This window comes from Squalius cephalus (genome assembly GCF_949319135.1).
Source record: "Squalius cephalus genome assembly, chromosome: 11".
NCBI classification, from domain to species: Eukaryota; Metazoa; Chordata; class Actinopteri; order Cypriniformes; family Leuciscidae; genus Squalius; species Squalius cephalus.
The window spans coordinates 8,673,118-8,698,463 of record NC_137132.1 but is presented as its reverse complement, the minus strand read 5'-3'; the positions used below and the strand labels follow the sequence as shown (position 1 = coordinate 8,698,463).

The 25,346-nt window shown below is 41.1% G+C and overlaps 3 protein-coding genes across 3 annotated transcripts in view; 1 reads left to right on the top strand and 2 right to left on the bottom strand.

The window, feature by feature from the left end:
- Positions 1-12,811, bottom strand: part of LOC307167280 (uncharacterized protein) — a 30,489-nt gene extending 17,678 nt beyond the window's left edge. Inside the window, exons 1-14 of the mRNA XM_079886265.1 lie at positions 12,219-12,811; positions 11,978-12,073; positions 11,465-11,698; positions 11,099-11,252; positions 10,936-10,995; positions 10,209-10,728; positions 4,667-5,282; positions 4,434-4,529; positions 3,296-3,591; positions 3,145-3,238; positions 2,386-3,064; positions 667-756; positions 381-535; positions 64-297 (exon numbers count right to left, since the gene is read on the bottom strand). Coding sequence (XP_079742391.1) covers positions 64-297; positions 381-535; positions 667-756; positions 2,386-3,064; positions 3,145-3,238; positions 3,296-3,591; positions 4,434-4,529; positions 4,667-5,282; positions 10,209-10,728; positions 10,936-10,995; positions 11,099-11,252; positions 11,465-11,698; positions 11,978-12,073; positions 12,219-12,776 — 3,882 coding nt within the window. The 5' untranslated portion in view covers positions 12,777-12,811. The remainder of the gene's footprint in view (positions 1-63; positions 298-380; positions 536-666; positions 757-2,385; positions 3,065-3,144; positions 3,239-3,295; positions 3,592-4,433; positions 4,530-4,666; positions 5,283-10,208; positions 10,729-10,935; positions 10,996-11,098; positions 11,253-11,464; positions 11,699-11,977; positions 12,074-12,218) is intronic.
- A 3,151-nt stretch (positions 12,812-15,962) lies between these two features.
- Positions 15,963-17,771, bottom strand: LOC307167279 (general transcription factor II-I repeat domain-containing protein 2A-like; the record flags this gene model as incomplete). The annotated part of the gene is made up of 1 exon (XM_079886264.1): positions 15,963-17,771. The coding sequence occupies one exon, from the start codon at positions 17,769-17,771 to the stop codon at positions 15,963-15,965; it is 1,809 nt and encodes a 602-aa protein (XP_079742390.1).
- A 3,299-nt stretch (positions 17,772-21,070) lies between these two features.
- On the top strand, positions 21,071-23,367 carry LOC307167278 (zinc finger protein 618-like; the record flags this gene model as incomplete). The annotated part of the gene is made up of 5 exons (XM_079886263.1): positions 21,071-21,131; positions 21,699-21,922; positions 22,170-22,494; positions 22,602-22,809; positions 23,021-23,367. The coding sequence occupies exons 1-5, from the start codon at positions 21,075-21,077 to the stop codon at positions 23,365-23,367; spliced, it is 1,161 nt and encodes a 386-aa protein (XP_079742389.1). The 5' UTR covers positions 21,071-21,074.
- Between the last annotated feature and the right edge of the window lie 1,979 nt (positions 23,368-25,346).

Here is a 25,346-nt window from a genome sequence, read left to right as displayed (position 1 = left end):
ATTTGTGAACGCATGACAAGGTTCACACACAGATGTGATAAATATAAAAACAAAATGTATTACCTTCAGAAAATTGACCTGATCATCAGTAATCAGAAGTTTGTCAATCTCTGCTTGTCTTTTTCTGAGTTCTGTCAGCTCTTGATCCAGATGTTTGTGAAGTTCCTCTGCTCGATCTATCTCAGTCTTCTCCTGAGCTCTGATCTGCTCTTTAATCTCAGAGCGTTTCTTCTCAAGAGAGCAGATGAGCTCAGTGAAGACCTTCTCAATGTCCTCCATTGTCTCTAGAGCTGAACTCTGTTGGAAAGGAACAACAGCCTAAATACTGTATTTATAAGACCAATTTCAATTAAATTACTCGAGTTCCGTCAGTGACTGACGAATGGGGGTCCCAGTTCAATCACGCCACAGCGGCTGTCTTCCAGTGCCCTGCGCAAAGTCTGAGCTAGCACGGACGAAGGGCTAGGCTTAACGCAAGAATACCAAGGTACACTGGGTGGCATATCCCAGGTGGAACATGTAACACAGTGCCTACCTGTAGGGAGGACTTAGAATACACATATGACCCGAGAGCGGGATGCATATGGAAAACTCTGAGGTATCCAGCCCACAGGGTGGAATGTTTCAACCTCGAGATGGCAAGAGGTCTGCTCAGTGGAGACTTACCGTGGAAATACATATGGGGAACCATAAAGAGGAAGCTATACTCTAGGTGGAGTGAGCCCTCACCCCTAGGGGGCATGGTCGACCCTGCGTCTGGTAAGCCAAGACAATGGTGTCCACTATCCAGTGAGACAACCTTTGCTTGGAGAGAGCCTTTACCTTCAGCTTCCCACCACAACAGACAAAGAGCTGGTCTGAGGTACTGAAACACTGCGTTCTGTCTACGTAAGCACTGAGGGCGCGTACTGGATAGAGCAGTGCCAAGGCTGGGTCTGCCTCCTCTGAGGGCAGCGCTTGCAGGTTCATCACCTGATCCATGAAAGGAGTGGTGGGAATCGGGCACATATCCAGGCCGGGGTCTCAAGATCACGAGAGTTAGCCGGCCCGAGTTCTAGGCACGCTTCGTCAACCCAAAAATGCCTGCAGGTGCCCTACCATCTTGATGGAGGCCGCTGCGACTTGGAGCGCTGTCTTCATAAACAGGAACTTAAGCTCGACTGATCGCAATGGCTCAAAGGGAGCTCTCTGCAGGGCGATTCAGGTCTCCCGGAATGTAAATGGCTCAAAGCGACCTCAGATGCTTCTGATTCCATAAGAGGAGATGGCGGGTGAGTTGCGACATACGGCGGGAGCGCAGACCACCTTGCTGGTTGATGTACACTACTGTCGCCGTGCTGTCTGAACGGGCTAGTACGAGTTGGTCCTTGAGTAATGTTCGAAAACGCTGCAGAGCCAAATGTACTGCCAGCAACTCGAGGCAATTGACATGCCAAAGGTGCTGGGGTCCTGTCCAGTAGCCCGCAGCAGCATGTCCATTGCACATGGCACCCCAGCCCGTGGCAGAGGCATCTGTTGAGACAACAACATGACTGGAAACTTGTTCTAAGGGCACTCCGACCCGTAGAAAGAAGAGGTTCAACCACAGAGTGACGGTCTGATGGCAGGCCCGAGTAACTAGTACTCATCTCGGCCCATCTCGGGACTCGATCGCGAAGCCAGTGCTGAAGCATTCTCATATGAAGCAGTCCCAGCAGTGTGGCTGCCGCTGTGGATGCCATATGCCCCAGGAACCTCTGAAGTAACTTCAGTGGGACCGCACTCTTGCCCTCGAATTGACTCAGGCAATTCAGCACTGACTGCGCGCGCTCGCTCGTAAGCTGCGCGTACATGGCGACTGAGTCATTTTCCATTCCGAAAATAGAGATCCTCTGCACTGGGGAGAGTTTACTCTTTTCCCAGTTGACCCGAAGGCCCAGACAGGCGAGGTGCCGGAGCACCAGGTCCCTGTGTTCGTAAACCTGCTCTCGAGAGTGAGCTAGAATCAGCCATTTGTCGAGATAGTTCAGGATGCGAACCCTGTGTTGCCGAAGTGGCACAAGGGCTGCCTCAATTACTTTTTTGAAGACGCGAGGAGACAGGGCTATCCCGAATGGAAGTACCGTGTACTGGTATGCCTGCCCCTCGAAAGCAAACTGTAGAAACGGTCTGTGTTGAGAAAGAATGGAGAGATGAAAGTACACGTCCTTCAGGTCGATCGCTGCAAACCAATCCAATCGAAATTGCATTTGGCTGTCAACATCTTGAATGAAAGCCTGTGAAGGGGTCGGTTCAAGATGCGCAGGTCCAGGATTGGCTGTAACCCACCGCTCTTCTAGGGTACAATGAAGTAGGGGCTGTAGAAGCCAGACTTCATTTCGGCTGGAGTGACGGTCTCGATCGCACCCTTCGCCAGTAGGGTGGAGACCTCCGCACTCATGACAGGGGCATTGCCACCCACCATGGTATAGCGGACTCCCCGGAAGTGGGGAGGAGACCGTGTGAACTGAATCGCATAGCCGAGCCTGATGTTCTCGCAAGCCAGCGGGACAGATTGGGAAGCTCTAGCCAGGCTCCCAAAAACTGAACCAGCAGGGTCATGTGAACCACAGATGTACCCACGATGGGGCAGCAAGGCGGAATGACCGGTCCAGATGTGGGAGGCGGAGCGTCCCGATGTGGGGGTATGGTCATATGCCGCGTCCTGACAGAGGAGGCCAGGGAAGGACGAGCATTCCACGGGGACCTCCTCTGACAAGAAGTCTGACGACAGAGGGGGACGAGAGTGGTGAGGCGGAGCGTCGCACACTGGCATCCGCGGCCTCTGGGGGCTCAGAGATGGGAATGTCAGTTCTTTCTTTAAGGAAGAACAAAAGATTCTGAAGGAGTATCCCTGCAACCACCTCCTGTGAAGAACTGCAACCTGGAAGAACTGGCGTTTGGCAGGCTGCGGGGCTGGTACGGGCTGGGGCGCCTTCCTGCGGCTACCTCCACGGGCGCGGCCGGTGGGAGCCGCAGGAGGGTGCCCACGGCAGCGAGCGGACTGAGATGTCTGAGCCGGTGGCTGGGTGGAGGCAGCAGCTGGCTGCCGGGAAGGAATATGTTTAATAACCTCAGTCTGCTGCTGGGCGGCCGAGAACTGTTAGGCAAAGTCCTCGACCGCACCGCAGAAGAGGCCAGCTTGGGATATGGGGGAGTTGAGGAATGAGGTTTGCTCAGCCTCTCGCATATCAGCCAGGTTAAGCCAGAGGTGTCTTTCCTAGACCGCGCATGTGGAGATCACCTGTCCCAGGGAGCGTGCAGTCACCTTCATTGCCGTAGAGCGAGGTTGGTAGCGGCACGCAGCTCTTCCATGAGCCCTGGATCAGCACTACCCTTGTGCATGTCTCTGAGCACCCTGGCCTGGTAGACCTGGGGGATGGCCATAGCATACAGTAAGGAGGCAGCCTGCCCTGCAGCTCTATAGGTATTCGCCAACAGAGTAGACAAAAACCTACAGGCTTTGGAGGGGTGCTTAGTGTCGCCACGCCAGGTGGAGGTGTTATGGGGACACAGTTGCATCGCCATAGAACGCTCCACCGGGGGGACCCCAGTGTACCCTTTGGCCGCGGCCTCATCGAAGAAAGGAATTGGGGGTGGGTGCTGCCGTCAGCCTCAGATCACCCTGGCCACCAGCCAAAGTGTCCCCTATCGGGAAGAAAATAGATTGGAGTGTGGCAAATGGGACTCTACCTCTAAGGAGGTCATTGAATCTCGATCGCAACATTGCGGTGGTCATGTTTCCGAAACAAGAACATGACGCATCCACGAATGCTGCCTGATTTAAGGCCAAACACGCCAGGCAGCGTTCGTGCCCATCAGCAGAATTAATCTGTCTACCGCACCCAGAAATACATGGGCGAGACATATTTAAAAAGGCACGGCGTGTGTAGCACTTTTAGAGGGGATAAAACTCAATCACGCCATCACACCAATACCGCTGAAGAGTCGCTCGTCTCATATCTAGAACTCGTAGACAGCTTGCAGTGGAGAGAAGTGAAGAAACACTCGGCTCCGAAGCAAAAACATAATGCGGGATTGCCGCGCTGCTCCTTTTATACCTAGGCGGTGGGGCGGAGTTGCGCTATGCAAATTCCGAATACCCATGGCATTGTTTTGCCTTTGGCTTGTTTTGTAAGAACTCGAAGGTGATAGGCTTCTAAGCGAAACCCCCATTCGTCAGTCACTGATGTAACTCGGAGTGACTGAACGAAAGGTAACTGAAAGTTACATTGCTAGAAAAAAAACTTTTTTTTTTTGCATCCGCAAATCTCCATATAAAACTGCATACAGTATGAGTATGTTTTGGTCTTGTTTTTCCGCAACAAATATAGCTTAAGATTCTCCGTAGGATCTGTAATAAATACATAACTTTTACAAGAGCTGTAAACATACTGTCATCTTCTGATACTCACTTTAAAAGACTTCACAGCTTCACTGAGTTCCCGCTGACCTCTCTCTCGCTCCTGGATCAGCTTCTGACACAACACCTTTATCTCCTTTAACTCTTTCTGAAGATGTTCACATAAAAGAAGTAAGCAGATTATAGTATTTCAGTAATTTAAATAGGTAATTTAAATAAATAAATAACTTTGACTAAAACTCAAGAAAAAATACAACTACCTAAAATTACACAAGCATTGATTACCTTTTTACTAGTCCATTCTGAATCCACAGACACCACATTGTGGTTTTTATGATTGTCAGTGACACACAAACAACAAATACACTGACGATCATCCTGACAGTAAATCTCCAGAAGTTTCCCATGACTGAGGCAGATGTTCTCCTGAATGTGTCTGGAAGCTTCGACTAGTTTGTGCTTCATAAACGCAGGAGATTGATAGTGAGGCTGCAGGTGAGTTTGACAGAAGGAGGCCAAGCACTGCAGACAGGACTTTACAGCTCTGTTCTTCTCTGTAGTGCAAACATCACACTCCACAGCAGCCGTTTGTAGGGACGTCTTCTGCAGCGTCTCCATCATCTCAGCTATCAGAGTGTTCTTCTTCAGTAGAGGTCTCTGACTGAAGCTCTCTCTGCATTGGGGACAGCGGTACGGCGGCCCCTGCTCCTTCTGGCCCCAGCAGTCAGTAATACAGCTCATACAGTAACTGTGTCCACAGGGAATCGTCACCGGCTCCTTCAGAGGATCCAAACAGACTGGACAGCTGAACTGATCCACATACGGACTCGCTGCAGATTCAGACATTTCTGTGCAGTGTTCAAAGATGAACAGATTCTCAGCTTCTGTCCTGTAATAAGAGCTGTTTTGCCAAGAAAATCAACATTATTTATCAAATGCTTGAGTGAAAGGATGGATACTGTCAAGATTTTACAAAGTATCTAACCAAAAAAATAGTTTGAGAGAAGCTTAATCACAATTTTTTCACAATAAATCACAATCACAATAAATTCTGTTCTCTGCTGATAAACTGCAGGCTGTAAATGCTCTTGTATATACTGTCAATAGAGCTTAAATTGTATTTAGCCCAGAATAGTATTTTTAGTCATGATCACCACAGAAATAGGTTGTATTTTTAAACAATCACAGAAATTGTAAAGAGTAAAAATTATAATTTTGTAGCATACCTCAGTATGTAATCGAGTATTTCGTTTCTATTTTGAGTTTTTATTAGACAACAAAATCCCAAAATAATTGTTTAACAATGAAGTACAAAGCTACCTGTAACTTGTAAAATGTTGCTTTGTACTTCATTGTTAAACAATTATTTTGGGATTTTTGGGGTACACACAAATACATTATTGCTCACTATTTCTTTTAAAAAGCAGACAACATGATAAAGTTATGATCTTTGGATCCTATGAAGTCCTTACCTCGACAGAAAACCAACTCAAATGATATTTGCTTTACAGCTTTGCCCCAACGAACAGCAGCGAAGATCTATTATAGAGGTTGAATCACTTGTGCAAAGGAGAAATAAGTTTCATTTCTCTTGAACTCAAATACTTACTGGTTTTCAGCACGTAAACAAAAAAAATGAGTGTGTGTTCTGTGTGAGATAATGAGAGAAAAATATTTTTTTTTTTATTTGGGTGTGTGTTCTGTGTGAGATAATGAGAGAATTATTATTTTTTTTCATATGATGGACTGGTGTACATTATTTAACTGTTATTATTAAACTTACAAGTTTACCATTTTTAGTTCTAGACTAAAACAAACAATCAAACGTCTTTTTTTTATTATTTAATTTAATAATCTTTAGTCATTTATGTAGTTGTCATGTGATTTATCATTTAATTATTTAAATATTATTACTATTTGATTTACATAATTTAGTAATTTATTCATAATTTTATTGTTATTCATTTGTTATTATTTTTTATTCATTTTTATATTTTATATTAGGCGACTTATCATTTCCTTTCTATTGTTGGTCCTTTCAGTGGTTTGAAAGGGATGTTTGTCTTCATGAGTAAGAGAATGAGAATGTGTCCATTTCAAGGTTTTTAACATCACAGGTTGTAAAGCAGTAATTTCCCATTGAGCTTTGGTATAATAACAGTTGTTGGATTTGTACTGGTCAGACGAAATCTAAGCATTAAAACACATGCAAGATAATTCAATAAACACTGCTCTTTTTATTTTATTTTTGCTTTGTCTCCTGCTTCTGCTCTTCCTTGTCTTTCTCAGTCAAACTCTCAGGCTGATAGAAGACTGTTAATAGAGTTTTGGATACCAGAACAGACTTGCTGTTAACAGGTTTTACTGGTTTTGGACACCAGGCAAACTTACTGGTTTTCAGTGTGATAGAGTGAGTGAGAAAGAGAGAGGCATTGTTAATGTGAAGCCGTGACTTTGCAGTTTTGTTGCTCTACTCTTTTTACTTTGCTTAAAATCATAGTGTATCTCTCGACACCAACAATCAGTTGAATAGTTTGTAATAAAATACAGAAATTGTGTTTCTTTGTTTGAACTGCTTCTAACACACTTCCAGAAATCTGTGCGTAAAATGATTAAATCATTGATGAATTCATATTTGTTGTACAATGTCATTGGCATCAAACCTTTCAGAAATCATTTCTGCTTTAACAAGTGATGCTTCTGTTATAAGAACAGCAGGTTTTCATGCAGATGCTGTGGAGAAAATAATAATCACAGACAATCTCACATAGATCATGAATTCTGGAGACAAAATATTTCCTAAATCAGACACATTTTCATCAAAAGATCACTTTTCTATTTTTCAAAATTACAACATTAATTACATACTAAACTGAGGAAAACTGGGTTTTTCACAGGTTTTTTACACACTGCATCATGTTGTGTTTTATAGGGTTAAAGGAAATGTCCATAACCATAACCAGATAATACTGCAGGACAAATGATTTGCAAAAATAAATTTACAAACTAATTGATTCTAATGAACTGCATCAATTATTAAAAGCTGCAGTAAATAACCTTGCTTAAGTTGAGCACTTTTAGACACCAAGATGATGAAAAATTCACTGTAACATCTGATTCTGAAAAATCTGCCAATGAACCTCAGATTTATTTACTGACATCCAATCTTAGAGTGCCATAAGGTGTTTGTGATAACTAAGTGTAACAGGTGTCTAAGAATTTAACAGTTAATTAAATGAATAGCTGTTGATGCAAATAGATTTAGCAGAAGATTTTAAAATTCGTAAAGGAGGTAGCGGGTTGTGGTGAGAAACAATAGACAACACAAGTTAGATACGAACTGGTATGTAATTTGATTTACAGTGAAAATAATAAACAGAATTGGGGGAAAGGTAGTTACAATATAAGACAATAATACACAAAGTTCAGCATGAAAATCTCCCCTTGAGTGCACTCTTCTTTTACCCCAAAAACATACACAGACAGGTGATTGAAATGACAAAAAGAAATAAAATAAAATGCAAATAATGGAGTGGTTTCTTTCTTTCTCTAAAAACACTTTTTTTTCTCAACACGTCACAATTATCAATGGTTTAATCAAGCAAGGATCTCAATAATCAAATTTGGTTATGGGTAACCATACACCATAAAGAGTGTTCAGTGCTCTTCAAAAAAAAAACACGGATCAGTTTCCTATCAGTCCCTGTATTTGTCAGTCAAAATCGACAGGGAACTTAATAGTCTCTAAATAGTAATTGTCTTGCTTAATGTCACGGTTGAGTTATGCACTGTTTCCTCTGTGTCTCGTGTCACTGTTTGTTTTCATGTCTGTGAGTGTGCGTGAGTGGGCGTTGTCCCGCTCGCGTGGTTCTTCTTCTTCTTCTTCTTCTTCTTGCTTTTTTACGGCGGATCGCAGACAGATATGTGCATTACCGCCACCTATCTAGGAAATGGACCATTGACACAACTATAACCTCTATTTACCCACACAGAGGCTTCATAGAGTTTCATCCGGCGCTGCGTGTTCCGCTCGCGTGGTTGTTCAGTGCTCCAGCTGATATCAATCACACTCACTCCCCGCTCCAGCTGCTATCAATTCCCGCTCTCCATAAATACTCACTCATCTCTCCATTCCAGTGTCCATCCGTTGTTTGCAGTCCCGCTGAGTGTGTCGTGCCGAGTCTACCGGATCCTGTCTTGTCTGTGGATTTGTCTTCTCTGTTTCACTGCATCGAGCACCGCGCACGGGATATCACCACTGGTTCACCTCATCTGAGCACCACTTCACCTGACCATCGAAGTCCCTGCTAGAGGTGATTGCCGCTCCCCCTGAGATATTCGTCAACATTGACTTTTGAGTGATATTACCATTGAGTTTGCTGTTCTAAATAAACACTGTTTTCACCCGCATTTGCTTCCAGTAATCTATCATGACACTTAAAGGTGCATTAAGCAACTTTTCATGTTAAAAATACCTGTTTTTCTAACCCATACATGCTTAAACAATTGCCTGATGGGCTGAATGAGCCCTTCTCTGATCACTGCGATTGCCTCTATAATCCTGTACAGTAAAATAAATAAGAGGGATTCGGGCCGAATCTGAGACTGGGTGTGACGTCATGCGCGTTCAGTTGCAGTGTTGCAGTTTCATTTGTCGCCAGAGGGGGGCATAGTTCTGCAAAAACTCAGACTTGCTCTTTGCACCTTTAACAAGCAAGACTGGAGAATGAAAGAAAGGATATTGTCCCCTTCTTTATGAATCGTCCTTTCTCTGTAGCAGATTCGGGTGGCTCGCCATCAAACGTGAAATTTCAAGGGATGTCGCAGAAGATCACAATCCGTGGAACCAAGGAAAAAAAAAAAAGAAATACAGGGAAGAAAAAACCTGGCCGGAGTAAAACGTGACTCAATAACATTCACTCAGCTTCTCCATACACTTCACGATATGAAATGAATCAAACTAATGGGTGTTTCTACTTTTCTCTTAACTATATAATGTTATCTTCGACCACGGAGATCAACTCACGTCTTCTCTCCTCTACGTTCAGTTATCTCTTTTTTTCGTTACACAGGCGCGCGGGCGTCCACACACACAGCGCGTGATGACAGAGCATTCTCATTGGTCAATCACAAATCAACTAATAATCATTTAAAACTTCAACAGTTTTACCTAAATTGCTTTTACACATCACTTTTAAACCTTTATTAAGGAAATTAGATGTTAATAAATTGTGAATAAATTACACTTGATCTCCTTTATTTAACCTGGGTTACATTAGAAAGTAGGCCTACATTACTTTAATCTACCAAACTAGAAAATACACTATGATTTTAAGTAAACTGTTTTACATATGTTTTACGTATGCAGAACTGTTGAATTTAAATGAATGTTTGATGTGTACATTTAACTTGTTTTTTTTTTTAACATAATGCCTTTATGTATAATGCATTAAAAAAGTATTTTAATACAGTAATTATGCCTTGTAATACACCTTATAATGCATTGTATTATTTCATGAACCATTGTAACAAGTTATAATACATTATAATACTTATCTATTTATTAAAAACACCTTAAGTTTAGAAAGTGTAATGCAATGAAACACAGCAAACAACCAATTTCAGAATCTGCAAATATTATAATGCATTCTAACTTTGGTTACAATTATTTATGAAATGATATAATGTATTATAACCTACATTATGAATACCTGCATAATGTATTATACATCAGGGCTTTAAGTAAAGTGTTTCGTTTTTTTTAATTAAATACAGTCCTGTAGATATTAATGTGTAATTTTATTAAATTTTTAATTTTAAATTCTGCTCTTCTATGATCCTGACAGAAGAACCTTCTCCAGAATAAAACGCAGGGTATAAAGGTTCAGTGAAAGTGGTCTGGACTCTGTGAAGGAGAGTCATTGTGTCAGAGACGCTGTAGAAGGACAGAGTTCCTGCTCTGTGATCCAGATACACTCCTATTCTAGAGGAGCAGACAGCGGGGATTGGGACTTGGGCTTTAGCATGTATGAATCTGAAATTATGCTGATAATTTTCCAATCGCCATGATTTTATGTTGCCACCAAGTCTACAATCTTCACTTTTTCCTTTACGTCCAATTCCTTTGTAACAAACTGCTACAGACCAGTCGTTCCCACTGCACTCGACCTCCCAGTAACAGCGACCGCACAAACCCTCTCGACACAAGATATATATATACCAATCAAATCTCTCTGGGTGATCAGGATACTGTTGCTCTTCAACTGAATGTGATGCTTTTCTGTTCTCTTCTGACAAGATTAGTTTTCTGTATGCAGTGTTTGGATCCAGTTTCAGATGACAGAAATCTGAGGAGGAGGAATGGACACAAACATGGAGTTATGAACAATATTATTATTATTATAACCTTAATATGTCACTTTGAATTTTTTGACTAATGTCTATCAATTTATATGTATATATATATATATATATATATATATATATATATATATATATATATATATAATATATAATATATATATTTAGTATTTGTGAAAAATAGCTCAACTTACATTGCCAAAATGTATTTGGAGTCTTTGGTTCTGGAGTCTGTGCAACATGAACATTTGACACTGAAAACATGAGAAGAAACTCAACTGTAAACTCAATATGAGGTGTAATCACACATAGTATGAATGACACATTTTATATTCCAAGGAAAAGAAGCATTAAGACCTTCTCGGGATATTCTGGCTGTTTGCTGTTGACAGACGTCCTCCAAAACCTCCTTAAACGCTGAGATTGAAACGTCTTTAAAAGACAGATGAGTGTGTTGAGTGAAGCTGGGAACGTCTTCAAATGTGGGTAAAACACACACAGACTGACAGCTCTGAAATTAGACAAACAGTTCAAACATAATTTGTGAAGCAGAACTGATCTTTTTCAAAACAAGCACCACAATAATGTTTCAAAAATGATTCTCAAAGTGTTGGCATCAGCACAAATGACTGTTTCGACAAAATAAAATAAATACTTAAAGCACAGAACAATGAATAGTGAGCGTCCTACAGTATATCAATTACACACATGATCATTAATTACCTTCAGACACTGGATCTGATCATCATTAATCAGAAGTTTGTCAATCTCTGCTTGTGTTTTTCTGAGTTCTGTCAGCTCTTGATCCAGATGTTTGTGAAGTTCCTCTGCTCGATCTATCTCAGTCTTCTCCTGAGCTCTGATCTGCTCTTTAATCTCAGAGCGTTTCTTCTCAAGAGAGCAGATGAGCTCAGTGAAGACCTTCTCAATGTCCTCCATGGTCTCTAGCGCTGAACTCTGTCGGAGACACAAAGATCTGATCATGAAGAACATTGTTGTGACTCAAAACAATGCAGGTAGAAAGTAAATGAGTGGCAGTCAAGCTTCAAAATTGACAGACTGACAGAAGTCTCAATAAGAACACTCTGAATTGTGTCAAGATTCTTATAACAGTTTTTCAATGAATTTTTGGAGCTCAAACCCGATGGGTCACATTCTACTTTTATTTAATTTAAAATATCTACTTTTTGCATGTCAAACAAACTTAAAAACTAAAGAACACATAAAGAAACATACTTTAAGAAGCTTCACAGCTTCACTGAGTTCCCGCTGACCTCTCTCTCGCTCCTGGATCAGCTTCTGACACGACACCTTTATCTCCTTTAACTCTTTCTGAGGATGTGAACATAAATAAGCAAATATAGACATAATATGGTAAAGGTTTGTAACAAAGTTAATCGAAATTACAGACTATATATGCAATATAATAATTATAATAAAATAGTTTATGCATGTTTTTAATTATTGTTGATATTACCTTTTTACTAGTCCATTCAGAATCCACAGACACCACACTGTGTCCTTTATGATTATCAGTACACAAACAACAAATGCACTGATGATCATCCTGACAGTAAATCTCCAGAAGTTTCCCATGACTGAGACAGATGTTCTCCTGAATGTGTCTGGAAGCTTCGACTAGTTTGTGCTTCATAAACGCAGGAGATTGATAGTGAAGCTGCAGGTGAGTTTGACAGAAGGAGGCCAAGCACTGCAGACAGGACTTTACAGCTCTGTTCTTCTCTGTAGTGCAAACATCACACTCCACAGCAGCCGTTTGTAGGGACGTCTTCTGCAGCGTCTCCATCATCTCAGCTATCAGAGTGTTCTTCTTCAGTAGAGGTCTCTGACTGAAGCTCTCTCTGCATTGGGGACAGCGGTACGGCGGCCCCTGCTCCTTCTGGCCCCAGCAGTCAGTAATACAGCTCATACAGTAACTGTGTCCACAGGGAATCGTCACCGGCTCCTTCAGAGGATCCAAACAGACTGAACAGCTGAACTGATCCACATACGGACTCGCTGCAGATTCAGACATTTCTTTGCAGACAGTCTGTCCTCTAATAGAAACTGCTCTGCCAGAAGTAAATCATGAAAGAAAGTACATAAATCCTCATGTAAATCATTAACAAAAGAGCATGTAACTCTACAAAATGCTAACAGTTTTGAGTAATATAAAAGAATAATCCTAAAATATTCATCCATAACCAGAAGAATAAACATAAAACATCCAGATTAACATGGAATTATTAACTTATTAATATTAATATATGTGACCCAGGACCACAAAACCAGTCTTATGGGTCAATTTTTTTATTATTGAGATTTATACATAATCTGAAAGCTGAATAAATATGTTTTCCATGGATGTATGGTTTGTTAGGATAGGACAATATTTGTCCGAGATACAACTATTTGAAAATCTGGAATCTGAGGGTGCAAAAACATCTAAATACTGAGAAAATCACCTTTAAAGGTGTCCATTTCTGTTGGCGATTTTGCTGTTTCCACTCACAAAAATAAATTTGATATATTTAAGGTAGGAAATTTACTAAATATCTTCATGGAACATGATCTTTTCTTAATATCCTAATGATTTTTGGCATAAAAGAAAAATCGATAATTTTAACCCATACAATGTATTTTTGGCTATTGCCACAAATATACCCGTGCGACATGACTGGTTTTGAGATCCAGGGTCACATATTATTAATAATTATATATTAATTATTAACATACAAACTCATACAGTAATAATTGACTGCTCTTTTTTCAATGCAAGCAAGAAGACATAAAACAATTCGTTAAGGATTTTATGACGTTCTTACCTGCTTTTACAGAATAACAAATATTCCCTCCTTGAGCTTTAACCAAACTGGAAGAGTGTGGATCCTGAAGTAGTAGCAGGGAAATAGGTTTCGTTTCTATCGAATCTACAAACTTCCTGGTTTTCAGAGTGCAGGTGTGTGTGTGTGTGTGTGTGTATGTGTGTGTGTGTGTGTGTGTGTGTGTGTGAGAGAGAGAGAGAGAGAGAGAGAGAGAGAGAGAGAGAGAGAGAGAGAGAGAGAGACTTGACTTTAAGATCTCTTTATTTACAAAAAAATTAAAGATATAACATTTTTAGTAAAAAGGTTTTTTTTTTTTTTTTTTTTTTTTTTTTTATATAACCAACTAGAAATGAGAGCATTTAAAAACAAAACAAACACAGAGTCTCAAGACTTTTACAATCAAAACTCACTCATACATAAATTTGGAGACAACCATCAATGTCAACATCACAAATAACATTCTTTATGCCCCATTTACCTCTGAAAACATCCAAGTCATTAACCAACTTGTAATAGCTAAACTCTATATTTATACGGGATTTTATTAACCCCTGTAACACTGCAACCACATCAGTTAATCCACCATTATTCAATTTTCTCTTTCGTGACAACCAAATTGACATTTTTGCTTGCCCAAATAAAAAATTTAATAAAACATGAACTTCTTTGTTTTTCCTGCTGTACTTGGGCCCATAAATAAAAAACATAGGCATAAAAACTTCCCCCAGGGTCTGACACCACTCTTCTAATTTGTTAAATAATGGCTTTAATCTAAAACAGTCAAAAAACAGATGAAAAACTGTTTTCTGCATCCCACAGAACAGACAGCCCTCCCCTACCTGTGGATCAAGGTGTGCTCTGTGTCTGTTTGTGGCTATTATCCCATGCACAATTCTCCACTGAAGGTCTCCAGACCTTTTCTCTATAGGAGTCTTGTACAGGGACCTCCAGCAGCCTTTAGGGGAAGCGCCTGGCCCAAAAACCTCCTGCCACTTGGACTCTCTTACACTCTCAAGCGAGTGCATATGTGACACTTTCACACACAGTACATAAAAAGCTTTTTTCCCTGTGTTGCTAAAAAGCTCCAATTGGGGGGTCTTAAAAGAAAGCAGGCCTCCCTCAGCCTCTTGCCATTCTCCAGTGTCTGCTGAAAAAGCCAGTTCTGGGAAAGTAGAGGTTTCCTCCTCTCCACCAGACGACTCTAAAACCAGTCTATAGTCCTGGGGCAAAAAACTCACGTATTTGAGTCAGCATTCTCTCCACCACTCGAACTGATCTAATGTCCAGCTTTTGAGCCAAAATTTCAGCAGATATCCACCCATTGTCAGAAATCAGAAGTCCAACTTTAGTAATTTTTGCAGTCCATAAAGCTCTTCTGAGGGAGACTGAATTAAAAATGTTCAAAGCCAGTGCTGGGTTCAAGAGCAGAGGTTCTTCCCTCATCCACAGGTCCAGCACACCATTTGGCTCCCGAGATATTTTTAAAAGTGTCCATGCTCTCAGTACTGACCTGTAGAAGGGTGTCAGTCCTGTTAAGTCCAGCTTGTCGATGTTCATGAGAAACAGGTGTCGGTCTAACCCAGGGGTGGGCAACAGTTTTAGTCTGAGGGCCACAGTTACTTTGGCAAAGTAAACGGAGGGCCACACTTTGGATAATTGTAATTAAACATAATTACATGATTAAATGGTACAAATTAATGCAATGCAAAATATGTATAAGGCTCTACAGTTACTTTGACAGCCTATTTCAAGGCCTGATACTTATTTTTGCTAGGCCTGTCTGACCTAGGCTACTCTAAGGTTACAATAACTGGATTTACTTTCAAGGATTCATTTCCTACACTACCCTGCATATTGTTCAACTGTCATTCATACCAGCTGTAGCTTTTCAAGATAGAAAACTATTAACAAAACTGCAAATGTATGTGTGCAAGTAACATTAACATACAGACTTCAGACAATCTGGCTTGGAATTATCAAATTTAATTGAGGCTATATATCAGAGGGAGACCTTCATCACTGAATGAAAAACATATTCAGTTTTCAGTTGTGATTATTAATTTTTTTTGTAATTTCTTTCACATATTTTGTTAAAATCTTTTATAAAATAGAACACAATTTAAGTGCAGATCAACTTCATCACACATATGTTTGCTTGAAAGATATAAAGGGCCTATATAGGCCTATGCATCTCACAAAATTTAAATTTGATTTAGCTGTATCATCACTATCTACGGGACATGCATAAGAAATGGCAACATGAAACTGAACAATGTTGTAAAAATAACATCATCAATCAAGGGTAACTTAATGGAACTTTGGCTAGGCCTACTTTAGAAAAATGTATTTCGGCCTATGCAACTGAGATGAAGAGCTTTTTGTCGGTGTTCTGTAACTCAATGTGAACAATTGAGACGATCGCCTTTCTTTACTAAGTCACCGAAATCTGGGGTCGTGTCCGACGTTGAGATGCGCAACACGGACGACAGGTGTGTGTCGGTTAGTCGTGATCTGTAGCGTGACTTGTTAAAGTTCATTACAGAGAAAGTCTGCTCGCATACATACGTGGACCCGAATAAAACGAGGATCCTTTGCGCATGCCTCCGCATGTTAGGAAACTTGCCCTCGTTCAATGCACCGTAAAACCTGTCCAATGATGACGAGGTGAGTTTCTCCTTGAGAGTGGGATCGCACTGCATGTCAATCAACTCAAGCTGAGCTTCCGGAGGCGCTTGGTCGCTGTCAAAGGAAAAGGGGGCGGACACCAGCTCCATCTCTTTTTCAATTTTTCCGAAATCAGAGAAACGCCTGTTAAATTCAGTGTGCAGATCCTCGAGTGTAGTGGTGTATTTGACAGTGAGTCGGGATGGCACATGCTTCATTGTGGCGAGAGTTGGGAAATGTGTAAAGCTCTTGTTTGTCATTTGTCGGGAAAACAGGGTCAGCTTTGCTCTGAATGCTTGTACGTAGGAATACAGTTCGTGCACGAACACATCCTTCCCCTGCAGCTTCCGATTGAGGTCATTCAAATGGCCCATTAAATCCACAGCAAATGCAAAGTCAAGCATCCAATCAGAATCTTCAAGTTCTGGAAAGTCACCAGCCTTCCCGACATTCTCCAGAAACACCCCTATCTGATCTCTCAGGTCCCACACACGGCGTAGCACTGTGCCCAGGCTCAGCCAGCGGACGTTTGAGTGGTATGGGACATCAGTGTGTTCTGCCTCACTCTCCTCCAACAACTGGATAAACTGGCGGTGGTTAAGCGCCCGGGCCCTGATGAAATTGACAAGTTTCACCACAGTTTTGGTGACGTGATCAAGCTTTAACACCGACTTAGACAAGGCCTCCTGATGAATGATGCAGTGCAAGAAAATCAGAGTTGAGTTAGGGTCATCCTCTCTCACCCTGTCCTGTATCCTACGCAATAGCCCAGTGTTCTTCCCGGTGAGGTTTGGACAGCCATCAGTGGTCACGTTCAGTAACTTCGCCCACGGTAGGTTCATTCTCTGCATGCATCCTGACACCGCATCATAGAGGTCTGAACCCCTTGTCGTCCCCTTCAGTGATTCCATCGCAAGAAACTCCTCCACTATTTCAAATGTGTCAGTAATACCTCTGATGAATATAAGCAGCTGGGCAGTGTCTTTAATATCAGTACTCTCATCCAGCGCTATTGAAAAGTATGTGAAATCGGTGGCCCTTTTTAGCAATGCAGATGTCAGCTCATCATCAATTACCTCGATGCGACGAGTAACTGTACGGCGAGACAGGCTCACATTTTCGAACTGACTTTTGCTGTCAGGGCACAGCACGCTAGCTGCCTCTACCATACAGTCTTTTACAAACTCACCATCTGAAAATGGTTTGCTGTGTTTGGCAATTTTGTGTGACACCATATAGCTCACTTTTGTTGCTGACTCCTGTACAGTAGACTGCTTGGTAAAAATATTCTGCCTGGCAGTTAAGTTGGACAATCTCGTGGCTTTTTCTTCCCTCTCCTTTGCGGAGAAATTCACGGCATAATTAGCATGTTTAGCATTGAAGTGCCTGCTAATATTATATTCTTTAAAGACAGCGATGCTCTCCTGACATATCAGACAAATCACCTTTGAGCCGACGTTCGTGACGAAATATTTTGACGTCCATTCTTTATTGAATGCTCGACATTCAGAGTCAACTTTTCTCTTTTTTACTGCACTCATTTTGACAATTTTTTTATGCCGCCGGCCATTTAGAATTTGTTACTTTGAGGAGGGAAGAAGAGAAGTAAAGGCGCAAATTGTAATTTCACACAGCGACATCTGTTGGATTGTTTTTAACCCCTTACACGTCAAAGATCACAGATTATTGTTGTTCAAAATTCATTACTCGTCAAAACATCACACTATTACTTCTGGACAATCTGAGCATCATTTTAGAAACTTCAGAAAGGTTTAAGACTCCAGCTTCGATATTTGACCACTGTTTATGATTAAACAGGTTTGCAGTGACATTCATTTCTTAATTTATGCCAGGAGTGCAAAATAATTAATCTGTAACGATCGTTATTTTGAATAGAAATCATTACTCACACAACATTTATTCTCGTCTTCTCCGGTTTATTTGTGTTCAAATACATAAAAAATACAGCATCCGCCAGGCCTATTAGTCCAATGGTGCGCATATTTGGAGAAATAATGATTAGTTATCACATGTTAGTAAAATATTTCGTCATACAGAAAAACATTTCTATTCATTTTCCACTGAATAAGGGGCCAATCACACCTGACGCGTTTTTCTGGTTCGAAAACGCGAGGTGCATAGCACTTTACATTACACAGAACGAGCAGTGCGCTGCGTTTTTTATGTTACTAGGCAACTAATGATACAGCTGTCCTGTCAGTCAAGTAAACGTCAAATCAGCCTTTTATTACCTTTATTTACTTTCTGTTAACATTGTGGTAGTTACGGTTCGTGAAGTCGTTAAGCTCCTGGTAACCCGCGAAAGCACCACAAGTTTATCCATCATCGCACTCTACTGGCGTTCAAGCAACTGTCGCTTTCATCACTTAAACGGAAGGCCCGCCTCTCACTTCATTCGATTGGACAGTGGAAAAAAACGCGATGACGTCGAGCGCTTTTTCCGCTCGGAGTTGCTTTTTTTTCAACTTCAAAAACGCGAGGCGCAGCGGGCGGTAAAACGCTAGGCGCAGCTGCGGCAGCAGGCGCATAAACAGCGCGCAGAACGCTCGCTGCCATAGGAAACCAATTGAAAATAGGCGCCTCTCACTGCAAAAAACGCGTCATCCTGATTTCTTCCTGATTTGCGTCAGATTTGACCTGTCAATCATCTCACGTCACGTGGTTCATGACGCGTCCTGTATACACTTCCTCATTCTCATGCGTGATAACTAAGCTAAAGTGACATTTCTTCACTGAAACAAGAAGCTAATAAATGCACGATTTAAGTATTTGTACGATTATGTGTTTTGTGTGTGATATTCGTGCGATTTGGGGTTTTCATATAAATAATGAATGTCCAAATTGCGAGTGCATCAAACGCATCGCGGGGGCCGGATTGAAGCAATATGCGGGCCGGATCCGGCCCCCGGGCCGTATATTGCCCATGTATGGTCTAACCCCATGTTGCCTGCTCTCCTCAGAAGGGCACAGGCCACCTCGGCCCAACTCACGTGCTCCCCGTAGAGTAGTCTCCGAGCCGCCTGGAGTCTGAAGGCTTTGATTCTGGAACTGATGTCGACTAGCCCCTGTCCTCCTTCCTGAATAGGCAGATACAGCACTGGCGCCCTCAGCCAGTGCTGTCCCGACCAGAAGAAGTCCACCAGGTTTTTCTGGATTCCTCTTACTAGCTCTTCTGGAGGCTCTAGAATCATCATCCTGTGCCATAACGATGAAGCCACGAGATTATTGCAGACCAGGACCCTCCCCCTGTAGGACAGCCGAGGCAGCAACCATTTCCAGTGAGACAACCGAGCACACACTTTCTCCACTAGGCCCTCCCAGTTTTTCCTTTTAAATTCATCTACTCCTAAAAACACCCCAAGATATTTAAAGCCTGTTCTCCCCCACTGTAATCCACCAGGAAGTGATGGACTATTCAGACCAGGACCACACCAAAGAGCCTCACTTTTACCCCAGTTAACTTTAGCCGAAGATGCCCTCCCGTAACATGCTAGAGCTCCTTTTAAAGAATCAACCTCACTCTGACAACTAATTAACACTGTAATGTCATCTGCATATGCAGAGAGTTTAGTAGGTTCCTTAAAAACCAGTGTACTAACATTTAAGCCCGTGAGCTGCTGTCTTAATCTACATTAGAGGCTGACATTTTTTCGGGAATCCCAGGGGTCACGGGATTCCCGTGGGATTCCTGCAGGATGGGAGTCATCTTTGCTATTAATCACGGGATTTGGACGGTACAGGATAAATGGTTAACGGGAGCAGACGGCAGCGGGAATCAACCAATAGCAAAGACGACAAAAAAAAAGAAAAAAGTAAATGCACCATTTTGTAGTTTCCTTTTAATACGCCTACAATGTAACGCAATTAAAAAATAACTACACGACCCAGCCGTCCCAGAAGCCATCAAGTGCTTTTTGTCACGGCTTCCCGCCGGAATTCAAAGAGCAGTGATGGAGGGAGCTAACAGCCGCGGAGAAGTTGATGTGGCAAAAAATGATTTACAGCGCAAAGTCAGAAGTAATGACATGTCTATTAAGTTCACAGAACTGGTCGGAAAGTCTGAAATATTAATTAAGTTTATGAGAGTAGAATGTGACGGTGATAGCACGATGTACGCTGCTTGTAAGACATGCTTAGTCTTAGTCAAGTACGCAAGTGATTCAGGGACGAGCGGTCTGAAGAGGCACACTTGCAAGGCAAATTCGGGAAAGAATCAGCCAAGCGTCGCTTCGTTCATCAAGCGAAAATTGCCGTCAGGTGTCAAGTCTCGTCTGACCGACAAAATTGCTCGCATGTGCAGCCAAGATCTCAGACCCTTTGCGGTGGTAGAGGGGAAAGGCTTTACCAACGTAGCACAGGAGCTGCTCGACATTGGAGCCAAATATGGAAGTAACTTGCAGGTGGAAGACATACTGCCATGTGCACGCACAGTTTCCCGTCACGTAGAAGGGGAGTATGAGAAAATAAAACTGCTGGTCATGGAGGAGCTCCGTCAGGTATGTCACTCTGCACTATTTTTATACATAAATTGTACCTCTCACGCAGTAGTCTGTGATCTATAGATTCTAAACCCTATACACCAGATTTTCCTTACAATTTTTAAACGCCATAATATCTCCATATTCTAAACTGGTAATCTTTTTTACATGTAAGATATTTTGTGGCCCATTAAAAATATAATTCTTCCTTTCATGCAGACTAGAGACCATGCTGTAACCACAGACCTTTGGACAGAGGAAAGGACCAACACACACTACATCACTGTTACAGTGCATTACATCCTTGACTGGAAGATGGTAAACCGGATTCTGGCCACAAGAGAGATGGAAGGTGTTAAATCCAGTGACCACATCAGAAGGACTGTGGAGAGAATCCTTCAGGTATCTCTCTCCGTGTGTCTGTCTGTCTTTCAAATCAGATCATCTTTATCCACAAGGCATATGTAATTAATATTGCTAATTAATGATAAAATTGGGAAAAGTATGAGAACAGAGTGCAACAGTAACAACAACAAAAAACATGTTTACAAGAAAAATTATACAGTAAGAGAAATATATCAATAAATACAACAGTAGCCATGTGTGTGTCACTGTCCCTTACTGTACTGCACATCAGTTTGTTGCAGGCAGCTGCATTTGCTGCTCTCTGTGTCGGAGGCAGTTTTACTTTTTTGATAGATTAAGGAAAACGTTTCATAAAAATTTCAAACTTTTAAAAATAGTTTTCATATTTTCTTATCTTAGTGTCCTCCTGTGCTGATATGCATTAAGCATATGTGTAAACTGTATGTTTTGTCCTAATATAGTTATAAACATTTATTGAAAAGTTCTCTGTTCAGTTACAGGACCGTTAGTCATTCTGTTTTGATGCTCTTATATCTGGGCTTCTTTTTGCAAAGCTTTTGTGTTAGTCTTTTTTTTATCTTTTTTTTTTTTTACCTCACACAGGAATTTGGCATCCTGAGCAACGACACCGCTTTTGTAACGGATAATGGCTCAAATGTGGTTGCAGCATTCAAGGACTATGTCCGACTCTCCTGTGCTGGCCATAATATCAACTTAATCTTAAAACATGTATTTGACCACTTGGACGAGGACAACCCAGTGCACAGCAACATCATCAAGCTGTTTAAGGACACAAAGACCCTTGTCACACACTTCAAAAGAGCAGGGTAAAATAGCATACAATTTTATGTCTTCCTGGTAAAGCTGCTTATATAATTTGAAAGAAATTAAAGTGAAATAAATAAAAAGAAGCTACTGTAATTTATACCTGCACAGGTCTTTGTTTTTTTTACTCAATTTTAAATAAATCTCTTTTTTTTAAATAAATGTTGTTTTCCCAAAAGAGAGGCCAATGAATTGGAATTTATGTCACCGTAACATCCATTTTTCTTGTGCAATCTCTTTATATTTTAGGTTGCAAAAAGCACTGGACCAGTCACTGAAGCAATCTGTGGAGACGAGGTGGAATACCAGACTAGCAATGCTCCAATCTGTTAATGATGCTCTGAGATCTGGGAGGCTGCATGACATCCTGCTTCGCCGAAACGAGCTCCGTTACCTCAACAACATAGACTGTGAACTTCTTGAAGACATCATCCAACTCCTGAAACCTTTCGATGAGGCTACCAGGCATCTCTCCACTGATCAGACACCTACCCTTCACCTTGTCCTCCCGACCAAGGCTACTCTACTGAGGGGTTTGTCGATCCAGGATGGAGACAGTGTTATTGTAAAAGAGGTAATACAATACATTTCTGATTTTCATTTAGTTGGTGGTCATTCAAGTAGCAAACATAAGCACAGTGCAATGATGTTGCATGTATCGTCATACTCCTCCTCCCCTAGCTGAAAGGGAAGTTAGCCCAGGCAGTGGAGATGAAATTCAAAGTCCACCTGTACCATAAGGTAGCCACAGCTCTCTCTCCTAGCCTGAGGAGTTTCTTAAGGAAAACTCTCAACGGTCAGGAGTATGAGGAGGTCATCAGCACCCTGACAGCACTCACAGAAACGGCAGGGACAGAGGAGAGAGTGAGAGGCCTTGTGGAGAAAGAGGGTGAATAACACTAGCATCAACAGCATTTGCAGAGCAAATGACAAAATTTATTTTCATTTATTTAGAGTGACACACACATACAGGAGAGGTGTGAGGATTACTTTATAGGTAATGTTTAATATAGGTGTGTTAGACAATTGAGTATGTTAGACTACAAAGAACTAGATTGTAAATGACAATGTTCTATAAGAATCTGTCTTTTTTCCTGAAGATCCACCCCCAGAGCAAGGAGCTACGGAGGTGCATAACTTCTTTGCAAGTTGTGTAGAAGAGGAGGAGAGGAAGGAGGACAGTGGTGATATGGAGTCACATGGTCGCCAGTTGGTGCTGCAATACATGAATGACACTAAGTTGACACGTTTCCAGTGTCTTCTTGACTTCTGGCGGGAGATGTCAGGTGGGCTCGTACCAGTTGCCAAGAGGCTGCTAGCTATCCCCGCAACAAGTACTCCTTCTGAGCGTAGCTTCAGTGTTGCGGGAAGACTGATAGAGGAGAGGCGTTCTACCCTCAATCCAGAAAATGTAGATGCACTTTTGTTCCTACACAGCAACATATAACTAAGATGGACTCATTATGCAAGAGCATAATTGATGAAAATCGTAAACATGTAATTAAAAAAAACTATAAATGTAAACTATAAATGTATTGTTTACTCAACAATAAATGAGTAAAATGCAGCTTTATGTGCTGTTTGGGTTTATTAAACTATTGTAGACATGGTGTGAACTATGTACTGTTTTTCTTTTATTTGCTGTCTTCCATTTTCTGGAGAAAATCTAGAAACGGGCTCAGCAGCTGGTCTAAAACAGGATGGAGAGCAGATTAAATCAAATTCTATGTATTAACTAAACACTAATTGAAGAAAAAAATATATGGGAGCGGTACAGGAGCGGGAGTCAGTTTAAACAGGAGCGGGATGGGAGTGGGAGTCAATTTACCAGGAGCGGGATGGGATGGGATTATTTTTTAAACTTTGGTCTGGGAGTGGGACGGGACAAGATTTCTTTCTATGGGAGTGGGACGGGACAGGAGTGAAAATCCACTCCCGTGTCATCCTCTAATCTACATAACAGTGGCTCAATAGCTATGCTGTATAGCTGACCCGAGAGAGGACACCCTTGCCGAATACCTCTGTGGATCTTCACCGGAGTACTGAGGCCACCAGCCATTTTAACCATACACGTAGCCTCAGTGTACAACAGTTTAATCTTAGAGATAAAAACATCCCCAAATCCAAAAGCCTTTAACGTATTAAAAAGAAAATTGTGGTCTACTCTGTCAAAAGCTTTTTCCTGATCTAATGACAGAAACCCAATATTAATATTGTTTTGAAAAGCAAAATCAAGCATGTCCCGTACCAAATGTAAATTATCTGTGATGGATCGATCTTTTATACAGTAAGACTGGTCTTTGTGTATGATTTCAGACAATACAGTATTTAGCCTGTTTGCCAGACATTTAGAAAAGATTTTGTATTCTGAGCATAAAATTGCTACAGGCCTCCAGTTCTTTAACCCTCTGATGGTCTTTATTTATGTCTACACTCGAGTTATTTGGGGTCTCTAGAGACCCCAGATAATAACATTTAATTTTGTAACAAGATAATAGTTTTTTTTTTTACAAATGTAATTTTATTCTGTTTGTTAATGTTTTTACTCAACATTTGTGCAGGTTTTGGAGAATTTATTATATTTTTTAAATTTCTATAAATAAATAAATAAATAATTATTTAAATAGCCTTTTTACAAAAAAACAGCATTTGATGTAAAATTCACTTTATAAAAGACCCAGATTTCTAACTTTCATTCATGGGGATAACATGGATGATTTTAAATGGTTTAATGTAACATTTATGCCCATTTTTTGGAAAATGCAGTTTTAAAATAAAAAATAATAATTTTAACCACTAGATGGCTATAGAGCTCCAGTATATGCTATTTGCTATTAGACTACCTGAAAGATATCTTTTCACAAGTTGGATTCAGTTGGATTCATATCTAAATATTATAAAATCACAATTATAACAAAAATAAAATATTTTTGTCAAAGTTTAGCATTTTTTGTACCAAAAAACCCCCCAGTTTTTCAATAATGTTACATTATGATTGGAATCAAACCTGAACAAAATGTTACAAAGAGAAATGTTGGAGTCTTAAGATTTTATCATTTATTTCAATCATTTATTTTTAATCTAATTCTAGATTCTAGACACACACAATTGTGTGTGTGTGTGTGTGTGTGTGTGTGTCTCTGAGAGATAAAGAGAGAGAGAGAGTGTGTGAGTACACATTGTCGATGTGCCAGTGCCACCACACCACTTTATATTTGTAGTGGTTCCGCATTTTGGATGATTTTATTTGACACATTATAGCCTTACAAATGTTCCTGTGTGTGTATGCGTGCGTGTGTGTGTGTGTGTGTGTGTGTGTGTGTGTGTGTGTGTGTGTGTGTGTTTACATTTTCAATGTGTCAGTATCACCAATTTATTTTTGTGGTGGTACTGCATTTTGGATGGTTTTATTTGACAAATTATAGC